Raw genomic sequence first — 20201 nt, forward strand, 5'->3', positions numbered from 1 at the left:
CATGGTGAAAATTAAAATATTTTGATTAAAAACACTGAAATAAAACTTAATTTTGAAGAAACTTTGACAGAACAATGAACACATACAAGATTATTAATGAATTAAATGTTTTTAACAGAAACCTCTAATAGGAATAGCTGATCGATGAATTGAATCTAAAGGGTTAATAAAAACAAACCACTTTCTATATGACGCACTCTAAATAAAGTAAGCCTTTATACAACATAAATGTACATTGTGCATCTATCTGCATAAAATGCTAGACTTCAACTAAGTTTTCAACAGAAAGTTTAACTCCCGTTGTGGATGTGCACCATAAACAGCGCCCTTTTAAACACGTCCAGTCAAAGCACAAGCTTCATAACATTAAGCAGCTTTAAGTCTTTTGCTATTATTTTAGCGATTAGCTCTGACATGTCATCCCCTTCTCAGTCAAGATGTAATGTTAATGCTCGTATGGCTCTCTGGTATCTTTTTACATTGATGTTTAAATATGAGATGATAATCCATTGAACTTTTGACAGCGCTGTACTTTTGCACCTGACAGACTGTATTTCTGAAAATCAGGGCATCTTTTTAAACCATAATGCCTCAGTGATGTGAGGTGTGACCGGCTTCACGGGATCGGCGAGTTGCCGCGCATTGCGCAGATAGAGGGGTTGCCGCGTGCACGGCGGGTGCGCGGAATTATCTGTTTGTTTTTGAATCATGCATGGTAACGTTACTGATGTCATACGCCGGTCTGCATAGCTCAACACGAGGTCAAACACGCATCTCCAGACCCAGCCTTTACTACCACATGCGCTTGTAATGCTAACCAGACATCCAATGCCGTCATATCCACAACAAATAAATAAATAAAGCCGCATGATCATCGTTTTGGTGATCGATCATCGATGCCACGTTCGAGTACTCGTGCCCATCCCTATACAGAACTGTAGTATTCTCACAACATAATAAATGTGGTAACGTTTCCTTTAAAAGGTTTTATGAGTGAATGGCCATCCGTCAGTCCTTACTGAGAGAAATTCTAATTTGCGCGGGAAACACTTGTGCTAAATAGGGATGTTAACCGATGACCGTTTGACCGATGGTTGACCGTATCAACGTTAACCGGTCAAAGTTGTCGGTTGTCGGTTAAAAAAAGGGATCTGTAAATAAGGCTATTATAGACAGTGGACTAAACGCTACTACAGTTAGTCATCTCTTTCTTTCCAAGATCTTTTTGTGTGAAGTGAACAAATCCCTCACACTCAGTTTTTCATAACTGGTCTGTTTGTACTTTATAAACCAATAAAAAAACATTTGGCGCGAGGTCACTGCGTTTGGTTTCGCATGCTCACAAGGTTTGCGAAAAGTAAATGCTACAGGCTATTTTTTGATAAATTCCTTTATTCGAATAGTAAATAAAATACAGCAATAAAATAATTAAAATTAAAGTCTCTCCTGGTTGTGTTCCAAATTATTAACATTTATGTCTTTAAGGCTAACAGTAAAGTGCAGAGTAAGTTTTGTGTCTGTAAATCCTCAGCCATGATTTTTACCACTTTATTAAGTTTTGCTTTGTAGAAAGCATTTCTTTAAAGTGAATTTCGTTTTGTATAAATTGTATCTTAATTTTAATAAATGTTTCATCAACCAAATGCATGTATTTAATAAATAAAAAGCAAATATAGCAGAGTATATAATTACCGGTCCGTGCATGAAGGCGCCGGCACGGCGCGTTCACTTGCATTGCATTGTTAATTAGAACGCACCTCATCATAAATAAATAAAACTCAGCGTAGGCCTATATGCCTCATACAAGCATTAAATATCTTTGCTGCATTTGTTCTAAAACACAGTGCGAGACCTGCTTTGGCCGGTGCGTCTTTTACATATTCTGAAGGTGTCCGTTTAATCCATTGGTTTTATCGTGTTGCAGTCTATTAGGCAACATTCCACATAAGATGGGTTTAGATTTGGAAATACATTACATCTACATTTCAGTGGTAACAGAAAAGGTGATGATGATCATCCTATGTCTTTATTATTACTACCCCAAACTAAAGCGCAGTCTCTTCGGAGCTGTCATTTTCTTAAATGAGCCGCGGCAATTTTCAAATGAGCTTCACAAACGCCTTTATTTTCAAGTTCAACGCGATCACCTAGTACCTAAACTATTTTGAAACTAAGCACGCCGCCGCGTTTGCGGGACTCATGTTTCGCGCTGTAGTGGACTTAAAAAGTGTTGTGAGGTCTGTGTGTGTGTGTGTGAGCCTGAGGTAGAGCGCAGAGAGATGCGAGTTGCGAAATTGCAGGCGCGGCTCGAAATGGCTATTATTTTAAATAGCATAGCATATTTTAAACTAATAGGCCTATCGGTTAACCGGTTTCAACCGGCTAATGAGGCTCGGTGGCCGGGCAAAGAAAATTTTTCGTTTTCGCCATCCCTAGTGCTAAACAGTAAGAAAACACACACAAATATGAATTAATTTCCCAATGAAAGAACTGTGGTGTACTAAACCTAACAAATGTGGTAATGTTACCTTTAAAAGGTTTTATGAGTGAATGGCCGTCCGTCAGTCCTTACTGAGAGAAATTCAAACTTGCGCGGGACACACTTGTGCTAAACAGTAAGAAAACACACACAAATATGAATTAATTTTCAATTGAAAGAACTGTGGTGTACTAAACATAATAAATGAACAAATAAATGGGTTAACGTTACCTTTAAAAGGTTTTTATGAGTAAGAATGACCGTTTGGTCGAGAACAGACGTGCAAGTTTGAATCTCTCTCAGTAAGGACTAATTGACTATTAGTCCTTACTGAGAGAGATTCAAACTTGCACGGGAAATGTTTTTGCTAAACAGTAAGAAACACATAAATATGAATACATTTTTCACAACTGTGGTGTACTCAAAACATAATAAATGAATGAATAAATGTGGTAACGTTACCTTTAAAAGGTCTTGAATGACCGTTTGGTTGAGAACAGACAGACAGACAAACAAACAGTCAGTTAATGTTAGTCCTTACTGAGAAAGAAACACACATAAATAAGAATTAATTTTTCACTTACAGAACTGTGGTGTACTCAAAGCACACTAATCTGCTGATAAAAATTAGTCTGAGGTCAAATTGCTGTGTCAATGTCGTGTTGTTTCATCGTATGTCCAACATTACACAAATTACTGTAACCGGGTGAGTATTACAATGTAGAGTCATGACAGACAACATGTTTTTAAAGTTTAAAGATGCTTTAAAAAGGTTGAAAGAGTTTGCAGTGCTTACCTGTTAGTGCTTCATATCTGTGTTTTGGCTGTTGCTTACTTATTTGGTTTAATTTATGGTTAATCATTTGCAGTTTTTGAGTTCATATCACAGTTTTTATTAAGTGAAATTAACTTTAAAAAATAATAAGTTTAAAAAACTAATTTCGTTTAGTGACTTACACTGTTAGGTTTTACAGTGTATATACATAAAAAAATAAAACAAACAAGGCTGAAATAAGAGGTTATGGGCTAAATAACCAAGGAGCACACATACTAATAAAAAGTATAAAGCCGTCCACCTAATGCATACATGTTTCACGGTGGTCAACCTGGGGTTACATCATGTGTATATTTATGCATTTGGAGACGCTTTTATCCAAAGCAACTTAAAGTGCATTACAAGCTGCTTATTTGTATCAGTATTTGTGTTCCCTGGGTTCAAACCCACGATGACCTTTTGCATTGCAAACGCAATGCTCTACCACGGAGTTATACATGAACAGCTCTAAGGCTGGTGGAGGAAGCAGAAAGGGTAGTCATGTTGTTTTATGTGTTAATAAGAAAACAATTAAAACCCAGCAAAACCATACTTTGTAATTATGCTGTGTTTGAACAAAACAATTTCTTACCTCTTTTGAATAGACTAGAGTATTAGTGCTGATAAAAGGTAAAACATAACAGACACAGTGACAAATGCTTATAACTGTAATTATTTTATTACATACTGTAATCATAATATATTTGTTACTTTCAAAAGGTAAAAAAAATCTATATTACATTACCGTGAAATATCTTTTAATGCAAAGCAGTAATTTTCACAAACAATGACTGTGGTGCCTTTTTGACATCTTACATTCATCTGCACATTTCTGGGAGATGGTCTTCCACTAAGTTCCATATGGAATTCATTTTTGAGGTAGCCTATAAAATAAAGAAATAGAAAACATATTTCAACAAACCAAAATTAATAAATAATGTCATTAGTTGTAAATTCTGTTCATAGTCTAACTTTAGAGATTTGAGAAAGTAGAATTATTTAAAAAAAAAAAAAACAGATCTGTGGACATACATAGTAATATACTTTAAGTAGGTTGGTTGCTACACAATTTGAGACCTTTAATGGCTGATTGTTTGAATTGCATGAAATAACCAAGAAAACTCTTACAATGTAGTGAGCAGATCTCATGAAGTGTCAGTGTTGTTAAAATGAAGTGTTAACTGTTATTCTTATTAACTGAAGCTTTAAAGTTACCACATTTAGTTAGTACCATTAGATTTACATTAGAGAACAACAAGCTGACGTGCTGAGCCACGCGCTGACTGGTGTTTGTTCATTCACGTGTTCACATAAAGTATGACTTTTCTTTCCCATGCACGGAGAAAAGACAGTAACATAGACATAACTGCGGTGTCCATAATAGTTTACCATGGCTCTCTCTTATAATAATAATAATATAACAATTGTAAAACTTTGTTTGTAGTTAGGCTACCTGTATTCTGGTTAAAAAGGCGAGTTCAGTTTGAGAAAAGTGACGCAAGCTCTTTGACGTGGAGCAAAACTGTTATGAACTAACATCAACAAAAAAGGTCGATAACTTATCATTAGTTACAACAAACATTTAATGCCTATCCAGTTTTGTCGTTTTATCAGCTGAATTTGCGTATTTTGCACGGATACTCACTCTCTCGCTTCATAACGGTTAAGAATGTTGCTGGGTAACGGGAACAACAAAAGTAGCTTATACTGACAAATTATATTTTACACACGCTTAGATTTCTTGACTGTGCAAAATATTGAAAAAATAGTAAAACCTAGCCACTACCAGTTGTTTGTGCTCCTCAGAGTTTCCATTCAGACGAACTGAGTTGTGGCTAGAAGGGATACTAGCCGGCCTACAGCTGTGTCCAAAATCTCGTGAGCTCTCGCTGAACGAGCGATGTTTTCAGCTAAACCCAACATCTCGCGAGATTTGGCCGTAGCTGTACTTCATCTAGCCAGAACCCTCAAACTGGTGAAGTTTTTGAACAGGACAAAGGATGCCTATGCCCAATGTTAATGACTACAAAGTGTGATAGGGAAGTGTAGACATTTTATGTATAAATATACAAATTATTTTATTTGTATTTTATTATGATTACTTGAGAAAGACACAATTTATTGTTGCTGTTGATGTTGTTGTTGTTATTATTATTATGTATTACTGGTGCTCTTTGCAGTTAACTACATGTGTGATTTCTTATATAATAGAAATCTAATCGTCAAATAGATCCTATAGGTCAAAATGAAATTTCGATAGGGTGTATAACAATGTCAAACAGGATTTGTAAAATCAAATACAATCCTAAAAGATACACTGAAAATCCACTAAAATAAATCTGAATGTCCAATAGGATCGTATAATCCTTTAGAATCATACAGGACAAATTAAAATCCATTAAAATAAAGCTGAATGCCCAATAGGATTTTAAGAATCCTTTAGAATCCTACAAGACAAAGTTAAAATCCACTAAAATATATCTGAATGTCCAATAGGATTTTGAGAATCCTTTAGAATCCTACAAGACAAAGTTAAAATCCACTAAAATATATCTGAATGTCCAATAGGATTTTGAGAATCCTTTAGAATCCTACAAGACAAAGTTAAAATCCACTAAAATATATCTGAATGTCCAATCGGATTTTAAGAATCCTTTAGAATCCTACAAGACAAAGTTAAAATCCACTAAATATATCTGAATGTCCAATAGGATTTTGAGAATCCTTTAGAAACCTACAAGACAAAGTTAAAATCCACTAAAATATATCTGAATGTCCACTAGGATTTTAAGAATCCTTTAGAATCCTACAAGATTCTATGAAATTCTAATAGGATTTTTTAACAAGGGACATACGGTACAAAGCATGATTATTAATTTAGATTTCAGAATGAGCACGTTTATTGTCATTAATACTAAATATGCTGCGGTCTGTCTGCTGATCTGATACTGTAATAAAGATGAATGTATAATAACTGTTTAAAACGCAAAATGTACAACTTTCAGTAAATAACTATTTACATGCCTTGGACGTTTGTGTTGTAATAATGTACAGGGTAAGTTCACATATAAAAACGAAGACGAGTAAAGTGATGTTTTATCATTAAAATCTGATAACGTCCATTGATTTAATAGAACGTTTGGGTATACCAACATGGCGGCGCGGTGGCTTCACAAGTGTGACGTCATGCGCAATCCAGTCATTTATATAGATCAGTGATCCGACCTTATAAGGTTCGAGCTGCCAAGCTACAGCAAGTTAAGTTCATTTACCCTTAATTATTAAGACTAAATGGGCAGGCAAACACGTGAAACAGTGAAAATAAAACAATCCGCCATAATATGGTTTTACATGTCTATAGAATATACTATAAATAAAGCAGTTATTAATTTTCCTAATACATGGTTGTTTGACCTTTATACTTCCGTTTAAAACATTATACATTTCGCAAAGAAGGTTTTTCAGCACTTTGTTCGAACAGCAACTCAGCAACCCCCTTCCGCGAATTTTTTTTAAAAGCTGAAACGGGTCCGCGGTGTAAAAAAGCAAAGGTTGGGGATCCCCTCTCTAGTGGAATGGATTTGGACTAACAGCGCTTTGATATGAACAGACAAATGCGGTAAAGAGAAAAAGTGGGTGGGTCCGTTATCATTGGTCTTAAAAAGTGGGTGGGTCCTGTCCCACCCACGTATAATTGTTCCGACGCCCAAGTTGTTTCCTTTGTGGACCACTACCTAAAACTGAAGAATATACCCGCTTTTTTTGTGAAAACGCCCTGCCGCTTTTCCTTTAGCTTTAGCAACAGTTTGAGAACGAAATGGACGTTTTACTTCGGATTTGATACATAAAGCAGCTCATTTTACACAAAATGTGGAGTTTAATGATCAAAAAGCTTCTGGTGAACTTGGATCATGATTTATAAATCGGGGTTCTTTGGTTTGTGCTGCCTGTGTTTGGCACCCGGTAAGTATAAAGGACTGGTTTTAATGGTAAAAGCAAATGGTTCCTATTGGTATTTTAATGGAAACCATTAGAATTTTCTGTAATGGTTTTATTGTTTTGTTTTTCCAGCAGAGCGTACATTACATTTAGCACAATTTTGTGGAAAATAAATTTAAAGCCAATATCTCTGTTTGGTTCAGGTGTGCTTGGTGATGAAGTGAAGTCAGTGTCAGTGATGGAGGGAGATTCTGTTACTCTATACACTAATGTAACTGACATACAGAAAGATGATCATATAATGTGGATATATGGATCTCAAGCGACGACTATAGCTCAATTCTTTAAGCAAGCCAATTTGAGCTTTATATATGATGATGTTAATGATGGGAGATTTAGAGCCATACTACAATTAAACAATCAGACTGGATCTCTCACCATCACAAACGTCAGATTGACACACAATGGACTTTATAAACTACAGATCATCAATAGCAGAGGAACCTCATACAAACGATTTAATGTTGCTGTCTATGGTGAGTAAAGTGACAAAGTCTTGTCATCTCTCGATGTTCAATGATTTTGCTTCTTCAGAAAAGACAAATAAAACAGACATGTTTGTTAGTCCCTTATAATTTAAGCATCTCATGCACAGTGATCAAATTTTGGCTGGTAGGCAACAGTTGAGAAATAGTGTAACTACACCATTAAGATTAAAAATAAAACATGTACACATTAATGACCTTTTAAATGTGTCTATGACCAAATAAAATGATAACATTCACTTTTCAATCATGTTTTTCAGCTCCTCTGCCCATTCCTGTCATCACTCGTATTTCAGTCTTAAAAAACTGTTCATCGTCATCAGAAATATCATCAGTCTCAAATTGTTCATTATTGTGTTCAGTGTTGAATGTGACAGATTTGAGAGATGTGAATCTGTCCTGGTACCAGGGAAACAGTTTATTGTCCAGCATCAGTGTGTCTGATCTCAACATCAGACTCTCTCTACCTCTGGAGGTTGAATATCAGGATACAAACACATACAGCTGTGTGGTGAGCAATCCTATCGCAAACCAAACTAAACATCTCAACATCACTCATCTCTGTCAGCCGTGTTCAGGTAAGAGAGCTTTAATATGAGTGTTAATCTTATATAATAATTGTTAATAATTATTACTATAAAACGTTGTACATGTTATGAAAGTATATGCAAATGAAGATCTAGTTAAAGGTGCAATATATTTTTTATTTTTGTAACTATAAAGTAATGCAAAAATACTGTTGATTTTTGAAAAAGGCTGTTCATGTGATCTTTTGAGATTACATGACCATAACATTACGTCACCCCCTTTGTTCATAGACTCTTTTGGCTAAATGAATAAAGGAAATGTGTCAGCAAATTGGTTATTCTTTTATGGCAAGTAAAATATTACCAAAAAATTACTTAATCATCCTTAACCGAATTTTGCACCATCTGAACACAGATATTAAACTTAACATGTTAAAAGACAGTTAATAATAGTAATATAAAGATGTACTGAATAATACGTAATTTTGGTTAAAGTCAAACATTACAGGACTCGTTTATTGTTTTGTGTTTGTTCATTACAGGAAAATGGGACATTAGCACTTCACTTCGAATAGGAATAATTGTTGGAGTAGTGATTCTTGTTGTGGCAGTAGCAGTTTTTGTGGCTTTAAAATACTTAAGATCAGCAACAAATAAAGGCAAGTATTACCTACCAATTGATCTTTTCACCTACCTAATCTTATTACCCTCCTAAATAATACATTTTTAAAGGCACAATATGAAAGATGTTTGGGGAAAAACCTATCAGAGTTATATATTCACTTTATTTGTGTAGTAGTTATATTATTCCATTTACTTCAAAAATGTTTGAATCCAGAAATATTCCGAATTTGAACCAGTGTAACATCAATCCTTCATCCCCTGTCAAAGGTGACATGTACACATTATCCAAATTCTAAATTAATCTATGTGACTCACAAGTTATGTTCATGAATGATGTAATAAAATAAAGTTTTACAAGCATTACGTCATAATGTAGTCAACAAAGTGACAGAAACAACAACAGAATGGCCTGTTGGTCACTTCAAGTACTTTTCCACATACAGCACTGTGCAGATTTATTCCCGTATGACATCAAAGTATCACAAGACCGAGTTGACAGTACTGCTTTCATTATAACGTAATAGTTATAAAACGTTTTCACTATGTCATTCATGAACATGATTTGTGTGTCCTGTTGGATTATTTCACATTGACAGTGAAAGACTACAACTGTCATTCAACAACTACATCATCATCAAGCTACATCAGTGTTGTTTTTATGACCTCTAGTGGTGAAAATTACATATTGTGTCTTAAAACCATGTTAGATTTACAATTATTGTAGTCTGAAAACTGATTATTATCAAAACAGTTGAAGAGGTGATAACTAATGAAGACGTGCTTTACTCTGAGACGACATTTTGTGCTCGTGGTGTAAAGGGTCCGGTAAGATATGAAATTGCTGTGTGCACTGCGTGTTTCTGTCTGCCTGTAAAAAGCTGAATCCACAGATGCTGAAAGTTTGCTTATAAAAGTGGAGGAGCCACAATTGTCTTTTTGTGCTTTTGCTTCGTACTTATTCTCTGTTTTTGCATTATAATCAAAAAGCCAATGTTATATATAGGGTTGCAAATTTCCGGGATTTTCAAGGCTGGAAACTTTCCATGAGAATTAATGGGAATGTATGTGAATTAACGGGAATAAACTGGGAATTTGAAAAAATTGCAGCATTGCCTATAATAGAGAACTTAAAGGAATAGTCTACTCTTTTGCCATATTAAACTATGTTATTACCTCAACCTAGACGAATTAATACATACCTATCTTTTTTCAATGCGTGCACTGTACAGCGTGTTATGAATGTGTTAGCATTTAGCCTAGCCCCATTCATTCCTATGGTACCAAAAAAAAGTTTTATTTTGTGGCACCATACTTACTGGTATAACTCTTCATGTAACAGTCTTTAAATAGGGAAAACACGGAAGTGTTTGGTGGCTTCCCTGTTTGGTACCATAGGAATGAATGGGGCTAGGCTAAATGCTAACACATTCATAACACGCTGTACAGAGCACGCATTGAAAAAAGATAGGTATGTATTAATTCATCTAAGTTGAGGTAATAACATAGTTTAATATGGCAAAAGGGTAGACTATTCCTTTAAATGTAGTAAAAAATATTGCAGCATAATTTTGTTAAAAAAATGTTACATTTTTAATTGCATTAAAAAAAATAATAATTTTGTTAATGCAATTTCAGTTAAATTTTTACCCTGTACATTCCTTAGTCACATGCACACAGCACACTGCTTACTGTAGGGCCATTGAGTCCACATTTATCTGTGCATGTTATTTCAGAAAATTTACTGGAAATATATATATTTAAAACCCAAAATACTGAACACAAAAGTGCTTAGTTTAACACCCCTTGGTGGTTGAAATGTTAAACTTACTTGTATTAATTTAGCAGAATGTTTTACTAGTTAAACTAAGAAATCATCACTTTTCAGGTTATGCGGCTTTCACATAGGATGCGGTGTGTGCTGCGCTATGAAACCCATTCATTTCAATGGCTTGCGCCGTGCGAGGGCGGTTTTTTGTTGCGTCGAGCAAAGCGCAAGCGCAACAAAACTTTTTAACGCAGTTTAACTTTTGCGCTGCGCTCTGTGACGATTACCCGCGCGGCCAAAAGAAACGGGACATCCAAACAAGCAAAATGGACGAAAAGCTTATATTCGGAATTCCCGGAGCTTTATAATACAAGTTTATACTCCTACAGAGACATCGGAAGGAAAGCCGTGTCATGGAAACACGTAGCAATTTTAAGTTGGCATGTCAGGTGTATTTTAAGTCAAGTAGCTTGTTGTAGGTAGGCAGCTTAAAGTTACGTGAAATGGAGACGGGCAACATCAGTCTCTGTATTCCTCATCGACTATTTAACGCAAATATAAACACTGTAGTAATTAATTGAAAACCCTGCCTACTTTGGTCTGGCCATCAGAGCACAAATCGCTTGCCTGCGCTGAACACAGCGGCGAGCGCAGCGCACACCGCATCCTATGTGAAAGCCGCATAACACGGGTCCTCCAGTTTCTAAACAAATATATAAAAGTACAAAAAAGTAAAAAAGTGTTTGTTGCGTCATGTGAACCATGTTTTGTCAAAATAAGTTCCTATATATGCGTCAAAACAGACGCTTATGTTTACAAAATATACGCAAGACACTCCCTTAACACTAAACTCTGATTACACATGAGATTATGCGAGTATCTGGCAAACCAAGTGTCTCTTTTATCATAAACCCTTTAGACGCGTCTGCAGCAGGCACTTATTTTGACAAAACACATGATGCACACAGGTTCACTCGACGCGAACACATATTTTGAAATTATGAATGTTTTGGACGCCATTAACACCTGTTTTTATACGAATGGATAGCTATCCGATCAAAGAAAACGCATGAAGTGACCAGGTGTTAAAAGCCTCATGCTCTCGGTGTTTGTAGATCAATTCCATGTTTGATGTCATTTATTTGATGACAATTTGGTTCAGTATTCTTTATTTTAGTGACACATGCTGCTTTTCAGTTTATGCATATATGTGGCCCTAAAAGAATTTGGACTCTTAAAAGTGTTTGAATGTCAGTGCACTAAAATTAATGACATTGGCAAAAATTGCCACCTAGTTTTGTATTGGCACTCATAGATTCTTCCATGTTTCCAAAGTGTCCAGATACTTTTTTTTGGCATTGAAGAGATTTCATTACCTCACAGTTTCTTGAGGAACACTTCAGGGCTCGTTTCTCATGTTTCAATTTCTGTTTTCTTGCAGAAAGCTGATGAGGAAGACCACGTAGTGTACTCAAGTGTCACTTAAGAGATGAGATCATCAGTAGTATATAGTCGATACATTTCAATTCCCAACGGTCTGTTGGTGTACAAATACGTTTCTTATAAACGTGTAAATTTTCTCAACTCAACTAGTATTGCTGTATATCAGCCTGTATATCACTTCTGGAATTCAGTTTTTTCTTTCAGGGCTTGTTTAAACTTGAAGGAGATGCTTTAAAGGTTTCAGTATTCGTCCACTGTTTCAGAATTACAGTCTTATAGTATTAACTGCTTTTGTACGCAATGGGCTAAAAATACATTAATATTATTTATTCATTTGAAGAGGAAATTAAGATTTCCTGAAAGACTGAATGTTGAATAACGAATTGAGCTATAACACAGTCAATCGACATCTGCCTGTAAAAAATTATTCATTCAATTTACTACATTTTTTTAAAGGTAAGTGGTCCCAATCAATTTATTTAAGCTACATTTAAACGAAACTTTTTGTTTTGTTTTTCAAATTTTTTTGTTTAAATGTAGCATAAATAAATTGATTGCGACCACTTACCTTTAAAAAATGTAGTAAATTGAATGAATCATTTTTTTCAGTGTACTTGCTTTTGCAATAACAGTTGTTTTTATACACGGTAAGTCATTTAATCTGTTACACAGTACATGTTACTACATGATGTAAATGCTGAGAAGTTTTTCATTTGTGAATACTCTTATAATAGCATAGTCTGCCTTTGATAAAAACTAACTGAACTAAATTCACTTGCCTTTTTACAGCACTTACAATTTTATATGATTTTTTTACGCTGTCTTTATACCAGAGATTATATTTTTCTATCCATTATATCCTTTTTACCGTATATCTTTATTTGGCCATATGTAGGCTATATAGCCTTCTTCTGGATCACATATTTTTTAAGCATGTCGAGCCTAAAATGGGCTGTTAATGGATCTGCAGGCACATTAGAAGCTTTTGGTCATCTGATACTTTCAAATGGCTATAACTCTGTTTTTATCACTTGTGGTTGGAAAAAGAGCTTCCAATGTCAGGCTAATAGCATGCTCATGAATAAGATATGAAAAATGATTGATCAGATGAACTTGGAAACTAAAGTGTCCAATTGTCCGTGTGAATTTATACTGCACTTAACATTGTTGGGCCTGGACATGCAATATAAACAGTATCTCAAAGTAACCCAGACTGGTCTTGTCATGTTTTAGTGAGTGATTAAAAAAATATATTGTGTTTCGGTTAATGATGCCAAGTTTTTTTGTTGATCCCTGTTCACTAACCTGAATTGGAATGTTTAACGTTTGTGCAATATGCAAATATTCTAAAGCAATGTATGATATCTTTGTGCAAACAGACCTGAAGACCTTTACTGCTTATTAGCAGATTACCAAATTGTGTTTCTAAAGGTAAGGATTACTGTTGTGAATTAGCCTATCTTTCCTTTGTTTTTCCTTTATACTACATTTCCCACAATCCCTTGCAGTCTGCATCACCATTTTTAGTGTACTCCATTACCCATAATCCCCAGCTGAGGTCTATAAATAGACCTCATTTCCTTTCTTTGTTCCTTTGTATTGGTGAGGTGTGGGCCTGAAGATGAGCACTCATTCATGTTTGTTTGAGTGTTTCCACAAGATGTGTAATGTGAGTTTTCTATTGTATTGTTTATTTGAATTTGATGGGCTGTATACTTGTCATTAGTAGGTTTATTGATATTATGTTTGATGTTGAATGGTTTCCATGTTTATTATTATTTGTGAGCCTGATTTCTTTATTGTATTGTTTGTAGTGACCAGAAAACCATCTTTATCATCCTGTGTATCATAAGCATTCTGCTTATCCTGTGGAACCTGTGTAATGTGCATCCAGTTTTAATGTCAACAAGAATAAATGAGAGCAAAAGGAATGGTATCTGTCCCGTGTTTTAACAAGACACACCACCAAGTACTACACGTCCACTGAACCCTGGGTACTTTTACCATCTAGTATCCAACAAATGGTCCTTCGAGCCGGATTCCATTCAAAAGGCCTGGAAGGCCTGGGAAACGGAGCTTCCTGATTTATCTTTGATCCAACTTCCCCGTTGTTATTCATTATTACCCTCAGAACAAATCAAGTCCAGGGAGATGCATATTTTTTGCGACGCCTCAGAGAATGCATATGGCTCCGTAGCCTATCTGCGGATGGAAACTGATAAGAGCGTGGTCCAAACTTCCTTTATCATGGCAAGGTCTCGAGTAGCCCCAAAAAGGCAAATATCCATTCCCCGCCTAGAACTTTGTGCTGCTCTAACAGGTGCCCAACTTTCAAAACTCTTGCAAACTGAACTGACTCTTCCTTTAACAAGTACTATCTTATGGTCAGATTCCACAACTGTTTTATCTTGGCTGCATTCTTCCTCCTGTCGATACAAAGTGTTTGTAGCAAATAGAGTCACGGAAATCTTGGAACTTACCGATCTTTCTTCTTGGAGATATGTTCCATCTGGGCAGAATCCAGCAGATGACATTACTAGAGGGAGTACCCTTGTTGAGTTAGCCAAGCCTGCCCATAGATGGCGACAAGGCCCAATGTTCCTGAAACATCCGCCACATGAATGGCCACAACATCTAGTATCCAGCCCTGCTAGCCCTGACCCTGAACTCCGCAAACCACTCTTTTGTGGGTTAACACAGTCAGAAGATCCTTAGTAAAAGAATTGTTTATTAGTGGGTCTTCGTACAACTGGAGTGTTGTTAGCTCCATACAGGACTGTTCGAGTGTTGGAGTAGGTCTTTGATTGAGGTTTCATTTGAGTTGGTTTTGGAAAATCACGAATAGTATTTAACTGTTCCTTTCAATATAAAGGTATGTCATTGAACAGCCAGCTCCTTCCTGGTCCACAATTAGGCCCCTCCCTACTTGGCGTTTTACTCCGGTTCCGTCAGTATCCAGTGGCAATCAGTGGTGATATAAAATCCATGTTTCACCAAATCAGGCTACTACCAGAAGATCGCCCTTTGCTACGCTTTCTGTGGCGCAATATGCAGAGGTCAAATCCACCTGACATCTACGAATGGCAAGTTTTGCCCTTTGGTACAGTATGTAGTCCATGTTGTGCAACATATGCCTTACAAAGGCATGTTCACGATCACCAAGAAGGTTATGAGGATATCCTCAATTCTATACTTCAGTCATTTTATGTTGACAACTGCCTAGAGAGTTTCCCAAATGTGCAAGCTGCAAAAAGTCAGCTAGATCGAATGCGTTCCTTACTTATGAGTGGGGGATTCGAAATCAGACAGTGGGCAAGTAATCAGCCTGATGTGGTCCGACACCTCCCATGTGAAGCTAGAGCTGAGAGTTCTGAACTATGGATCAATCAAGATTGTTTGGACCCAAAAGAAGGAGCTTTGGGTCTAAGTTGGCATTGTCCTTCTGATTCTTTAGGATATAGATCTAGAACTGTGGAATGTAAACCAGTAACCATGCGCAATATTTACAAAGCTCTTGCAAGTCAATATGATCCACTTGGTTACATAATTCCCTTCACAACGAGAGCTAAAGTTATTATACAACAACTTTGGATGAAACCCAGAGACTGGGATGACCCTCTCATGCCAGATTCCATTCAAAAGGCCTGGAAGGCCTGGGAAACGGAGCTTCCTGATTTATCTTTGATCCAACTTCCCCGTTGTTATTCATTATTACCCTCAGAACAAATCAAGTCCAGGGAGATGCATATTTTTTGCGACGCCTCAGAGAATGCATATGGCTCCGTAGCCTATCTGCGGATGGAAACTGATAAGAGCGTGGTCCAAACTTCCTTTATCATGGCAAGGTCTCGAGTAGCCCCAAAAAGGCAAATATCCATTCCCCGCCTAGAACTTTGTGCTGCTCTAACAGGTGCCCAACTTTCAAAACTCTTGCAAACTGAACTGACTCTTCCTTTAACAAGTACTATCTTATGGTCAGATTCCACAACTGTTTTATCTTGGCTGCATTCTTCCTCCTGTCGATACAAAGTGTTTGTAGCAAATAGAGTCACGGAAATCTTGGAACTTACCGATCTTTCTTCTTGGAGATATGTTCCATCTGGGCAGAATCCAGCAGATGACATTACTAGAGGGAGTACCCTTGTTGAGTTAGCCAAGCCTGCCCATAGATGGCGACAAGGCCCAATGTTCCTGAAACATCCGCCACATGAATGGCCACAACATCTAGTATCCAGCCCTGCTAGCCCTGACCCTGAACTCCGCAAACCACTCTTTTGTGGGTTAACACAGTCAGAAGATCCTGTGCTTCCAGACCTAAATTGTTTTAAGTCATGGTCAGAATTGAAGTCAGCAACAACTGAGCTCCTGCGACAGCACAATCCAGATTCCTTTGATACTTCTTCTGTTGAAACCTTACTTTTAAAGCAAGCACAGCAACAAAGTTTCCCCTCAGAATACCAGTGCTTGAAGCAAGGTAAACCTGTTGAATCTCAAAGTCGCCTTCTTACCCTTTCCCCAGAACTGAATGAAAAAACAGGACTTATTGTAGTGGGCGGTAGGCTAAGACGAGTAAAGGATATTGAACCAGGAATTGTTCATCCAGTTGTTCTTGACCCTAAACATCCATTGTCCCAGTTAATTGTAAAAGATTATGATGAGAAACTGTTCCATCCTGGCCCAGAGAGAGTTTTCTCAGAACTTCGGCGAAACTACTGGATAATTAAAGGGAGACAAGCTGTAAAGAAACATCAGTGGTCCTGCTTAGAATGCAAGAAGTGGAGAGCTAAACCATCTATTCCTCAAATGTCGGATCTCCCCTCCTCAAAGCTCCAATTGTGTAAACCCCCATTTTGGTCCACTGGAATGGACTGTTTTGGCCCCTTTCATGTTAAGGTCGGTCGTAGGACAGAAAAAAGATGGGGCATCCTTTTCAAATGCCAGACCACTAGATGTCTACATATTGACTTGTTAACTAGTCTAGATGTGGACAGTTTCCTGATGGCACTACGTCGATTTATATCTAGGAGAGGTAAGCCCTACGAAATTCTTAGTGATCAAGGGAGTAATTTCCGTGGTGCTGCAAGAGAATTGAAGGAAGTCTATCAGAATCTTACCACTGAGCTACAACTTAAATTGGAAAATCAGCAGATTACATTTAAGTTTAACCCACCACAAGCCCCTCATTTTGGAGGCTCATGGGAGAGAGAGATCCGTTCAATAAAAACAGCTCTGCGAGTGGCACTTGGCAGTCAAACCATATCAGAGGAAGTCTTACGAACAGTCCTGACAGAAATTGAAGGAGTTTTAAATTCAAAACCTCTTGGATATGCCTCATCTAACATCTCAGACCTCGATCCCATCACCCCAAATTTACTCCTTATGGGGCGGCGGGACTCTTCTCTGCCACAGGTGATTTATGCCAATACAGAGTTCCTTGGTCGTAGATCTTGGCGTCACAGCCAAATCCTTGCTGACAGATTCTGGACATCCTTTATTCACAATTATTTGCCAGGTCAACAACTGCGGCAAAAATGGAATAGGGAACAGCCCAATTTGAATGATTCTACAGTTGTCTTAGTTATTGATCCTCAACTTCCACGAGCATCATGGCCTGTTGGCAGGGTCGTACGTCTCCTACCCAGTCAGGATGGACGTGTTAGAGCAGCTGAGATTAATATTAATGATAAAATTTATGTACGCCCAGTTGCCAAGTTGATTCCATTACCCAAAATAGAGGATTAATAGCAAATACATTACTGTATTTGGGGGCGGCTGTTGTGAATTAGCCTATCTTTCCTTTGTTTTTCCTTTATACTACATTTCCCACAATCCCTTGCAGTCTGCATCACCATTTTTAGTGTACTCCATTACCCATAATCCCCAGCTGAGGTCTATAAATAGACCTCATTTCCTTTCTTTGTTCCTTTGTATTGGTGAGGTGTGGGCCTGAAGATGAGCACTCATTCATGTTTGTTTGAGTGTTTCCACAAGATGTGTAATGTGAGTTTTCTATTGTATTGTTTATTTGAATTTGATGGGCTGTATACTTGTCATTAGTAGGTTTATTGATATTATGTTTGATGTTGAATGGTTTCCATGTTTATTATTATTTGTGAGCCTGATTTCTTTATTGTATTGTTTGTAGTGACCAGAAAACCATCTTTATCATCCTGTGTATCATAAGCATTCTGCTTATCCTGTGGAACCTGTGTAATGTGCATCCAGTTTTAATGTCAACAAGAATAAATGAGAGCAAAAGGAATGGTATCTGTCCCGTGTTTTAACAAGACACACCACCAAGTACTACACGTCCACTGAACCCTGGGTACTTTTACCATCTAGTATCCAACAATTACAATAAATCCTATTTGAGATCATTGAACATTTGTCTTGACATCATCACTCAATTTTGTTTATCCTTATAGTTAAGATAACATCTGCACACAACTGAAAGCATCTTCTTATGGACTGTGTCACCACAGATCTCCTTTTGTGTGGCCCACGGTACCAACGGTGGATTGTAAGGCTGGGAATAACAGGGAAAATGTTTTACTCCGTAACAACAGAGCCTTTACTGTACCATCTGCATACTAATGAACAAAGACCATAGGCAGAGTTGTTTATCCAGAACAGTAGGGGTTAAAGGTGGTCTTCTGATTGGTCAGTTTCAGTTTCGGTCATATGGTCAAAGAAGGATAAAAAGCAATGTTTGGATATGGTCTGCTGTCCTCCATTGGGCTGGTCTCAATGAGCTCTGCTTTTGGATTTTGCTCATTCTCTAGGCTCTTCCTCTTTACCTGAGCTATGGGGTTTATTTTTATCAAATCAACATATCTTTTTATGTTACTTAAACTTAACTTTAAAAAAATCATTTTTTTATGTCAACGTTTTAAGCCAAAACTAAAGTTGAAATCGACTTGCAAAACCAAGTTTTTCCCATATGGAATAGTAACTGCTGATTGGACGATCTGAGGGTTTTTCATACAAGTTTTATTCCACATGGCTCATTTATATTTAGGAACATTTCATTATTGTAGCAGTTGTATGTATAGCAAAGTCAAAGAACATTATAGGAGAAACTACACACATCAAAATTCTGCATCAATTGAGTCAATTGCTTTATGTTTTGAAATGGGATTTGCTGGCGATATGATCACTCGTTTATTACAAAATAAGTTTGTCATGACAGGTCTGATGATATAAGCCTGTGTGTAAAGTAGAAATTAAATACATTTGTGATACAGACAGAATGGGACAAAAATGACATCATTTATGCATGCATGTTTATTAGGCCTATATACACATATTTAATGTTAAATCATTCATATCTTTTCAACAAACTAAAATCATGAAATATTACATTTTTGGTAAATGTGTCTATATATATATATATATATATATATATATATATATATATATATATATATATATATATATATATATATATATATATATATATATATATATATTTATTTTATTTTTTTATATATTGTCTCCTGATGTATTTTAATACAGATAACATTTCAACTTTGGTGCCAGTGAGTGAGGGAGAATCTTTCACTTTATCCACTAACCTTACTAAACTGCAGGACAATGATTTCATAACATGGTATTATATAAACAAATGGATTGCTAAAGATGATACATTCAATAACAGACTTCAGCTGGACATTAATACTGGAGCTCTCACCATCACTAACACCAGTAAAATCCACTCTGGACTCTATAAACTGCTGATCACTAATGGACCACATCAGGAATGTCTGAATTATAATGTTACTGTATATGGTGAGTTAATCCGACCTGTAGTAAAATCATTGTAATTACATTGTAATTACATTGCATTACTGGCAAGACTCAAGGTTTACTGCTTTTATAAAATTTTTGTTTGTTTATTAACTGATTGTTTAGGTCTTTAATCTTTGATGTTCTCCAGATCGTCTTCCCCCTCCTGTCATCACCAATGACTCAACACAATGCTCTTCAAATGATTTAAAATGTGTTGTGATGTGTTCAGTGAATGTGACAGATGTGACTCTCTCCTGGTATAATGAAAGCAGATTAC

At 36.6% G+C, this 20201-nt stretch overlaps 1 protein-coding gene across 2 annotated transcripts; it reads left to right on the plus strand.

The window, feature by feature from the left end:
- Positions 1-7012: 7012 nt before the first annotated feature.
- On the plus strand, positions 7013-13343 carry LOC135723992 (CD48 antigen-like). Of its 2 annotated transcripts, none has more exons than XM_065244461.1 (6): positions 7013-7256; positions 7436-7768; positions 8038-8355; positions 8847-8963; positions 9680-9753; positions 12135-13343. In XM_065244461.1, the coding sequence occupies exons 1-6, from the start codon at positions 7205-7207 to the stop codon at positions 12177-12179; spliced, it is 939 nt and encodes a 312-aa protein (XP_065100533.1). In that variant the 5' UTR covers positions 7013-7204; the 3' UTR covers positions 12180-13343. The 2 variants fall into 2 exon arrangements, with proteins under 2 accessions (XP_065100533.1, XP_065100534.2); XM_065244462.2 differs by having other exon boundaries at positions 8140-8355.
- Positions 13344-20201: the final 6858 nt, after the last annotated feature.

This window comes from Paramisgurnus dabryanus, chromosome 24, assembly GCF_030506205.2.
Source record: "Paramisgurnus dabryanus chromosome 24, PD_genome_1.1, whole genome shotgun sequence".
NCBI lineage: Eukaryota > Metazoa > Chordata > Actinopteri > Cypriniformes > Cobitidae > Paramisgurnus > Paramisgurnus dabryanus.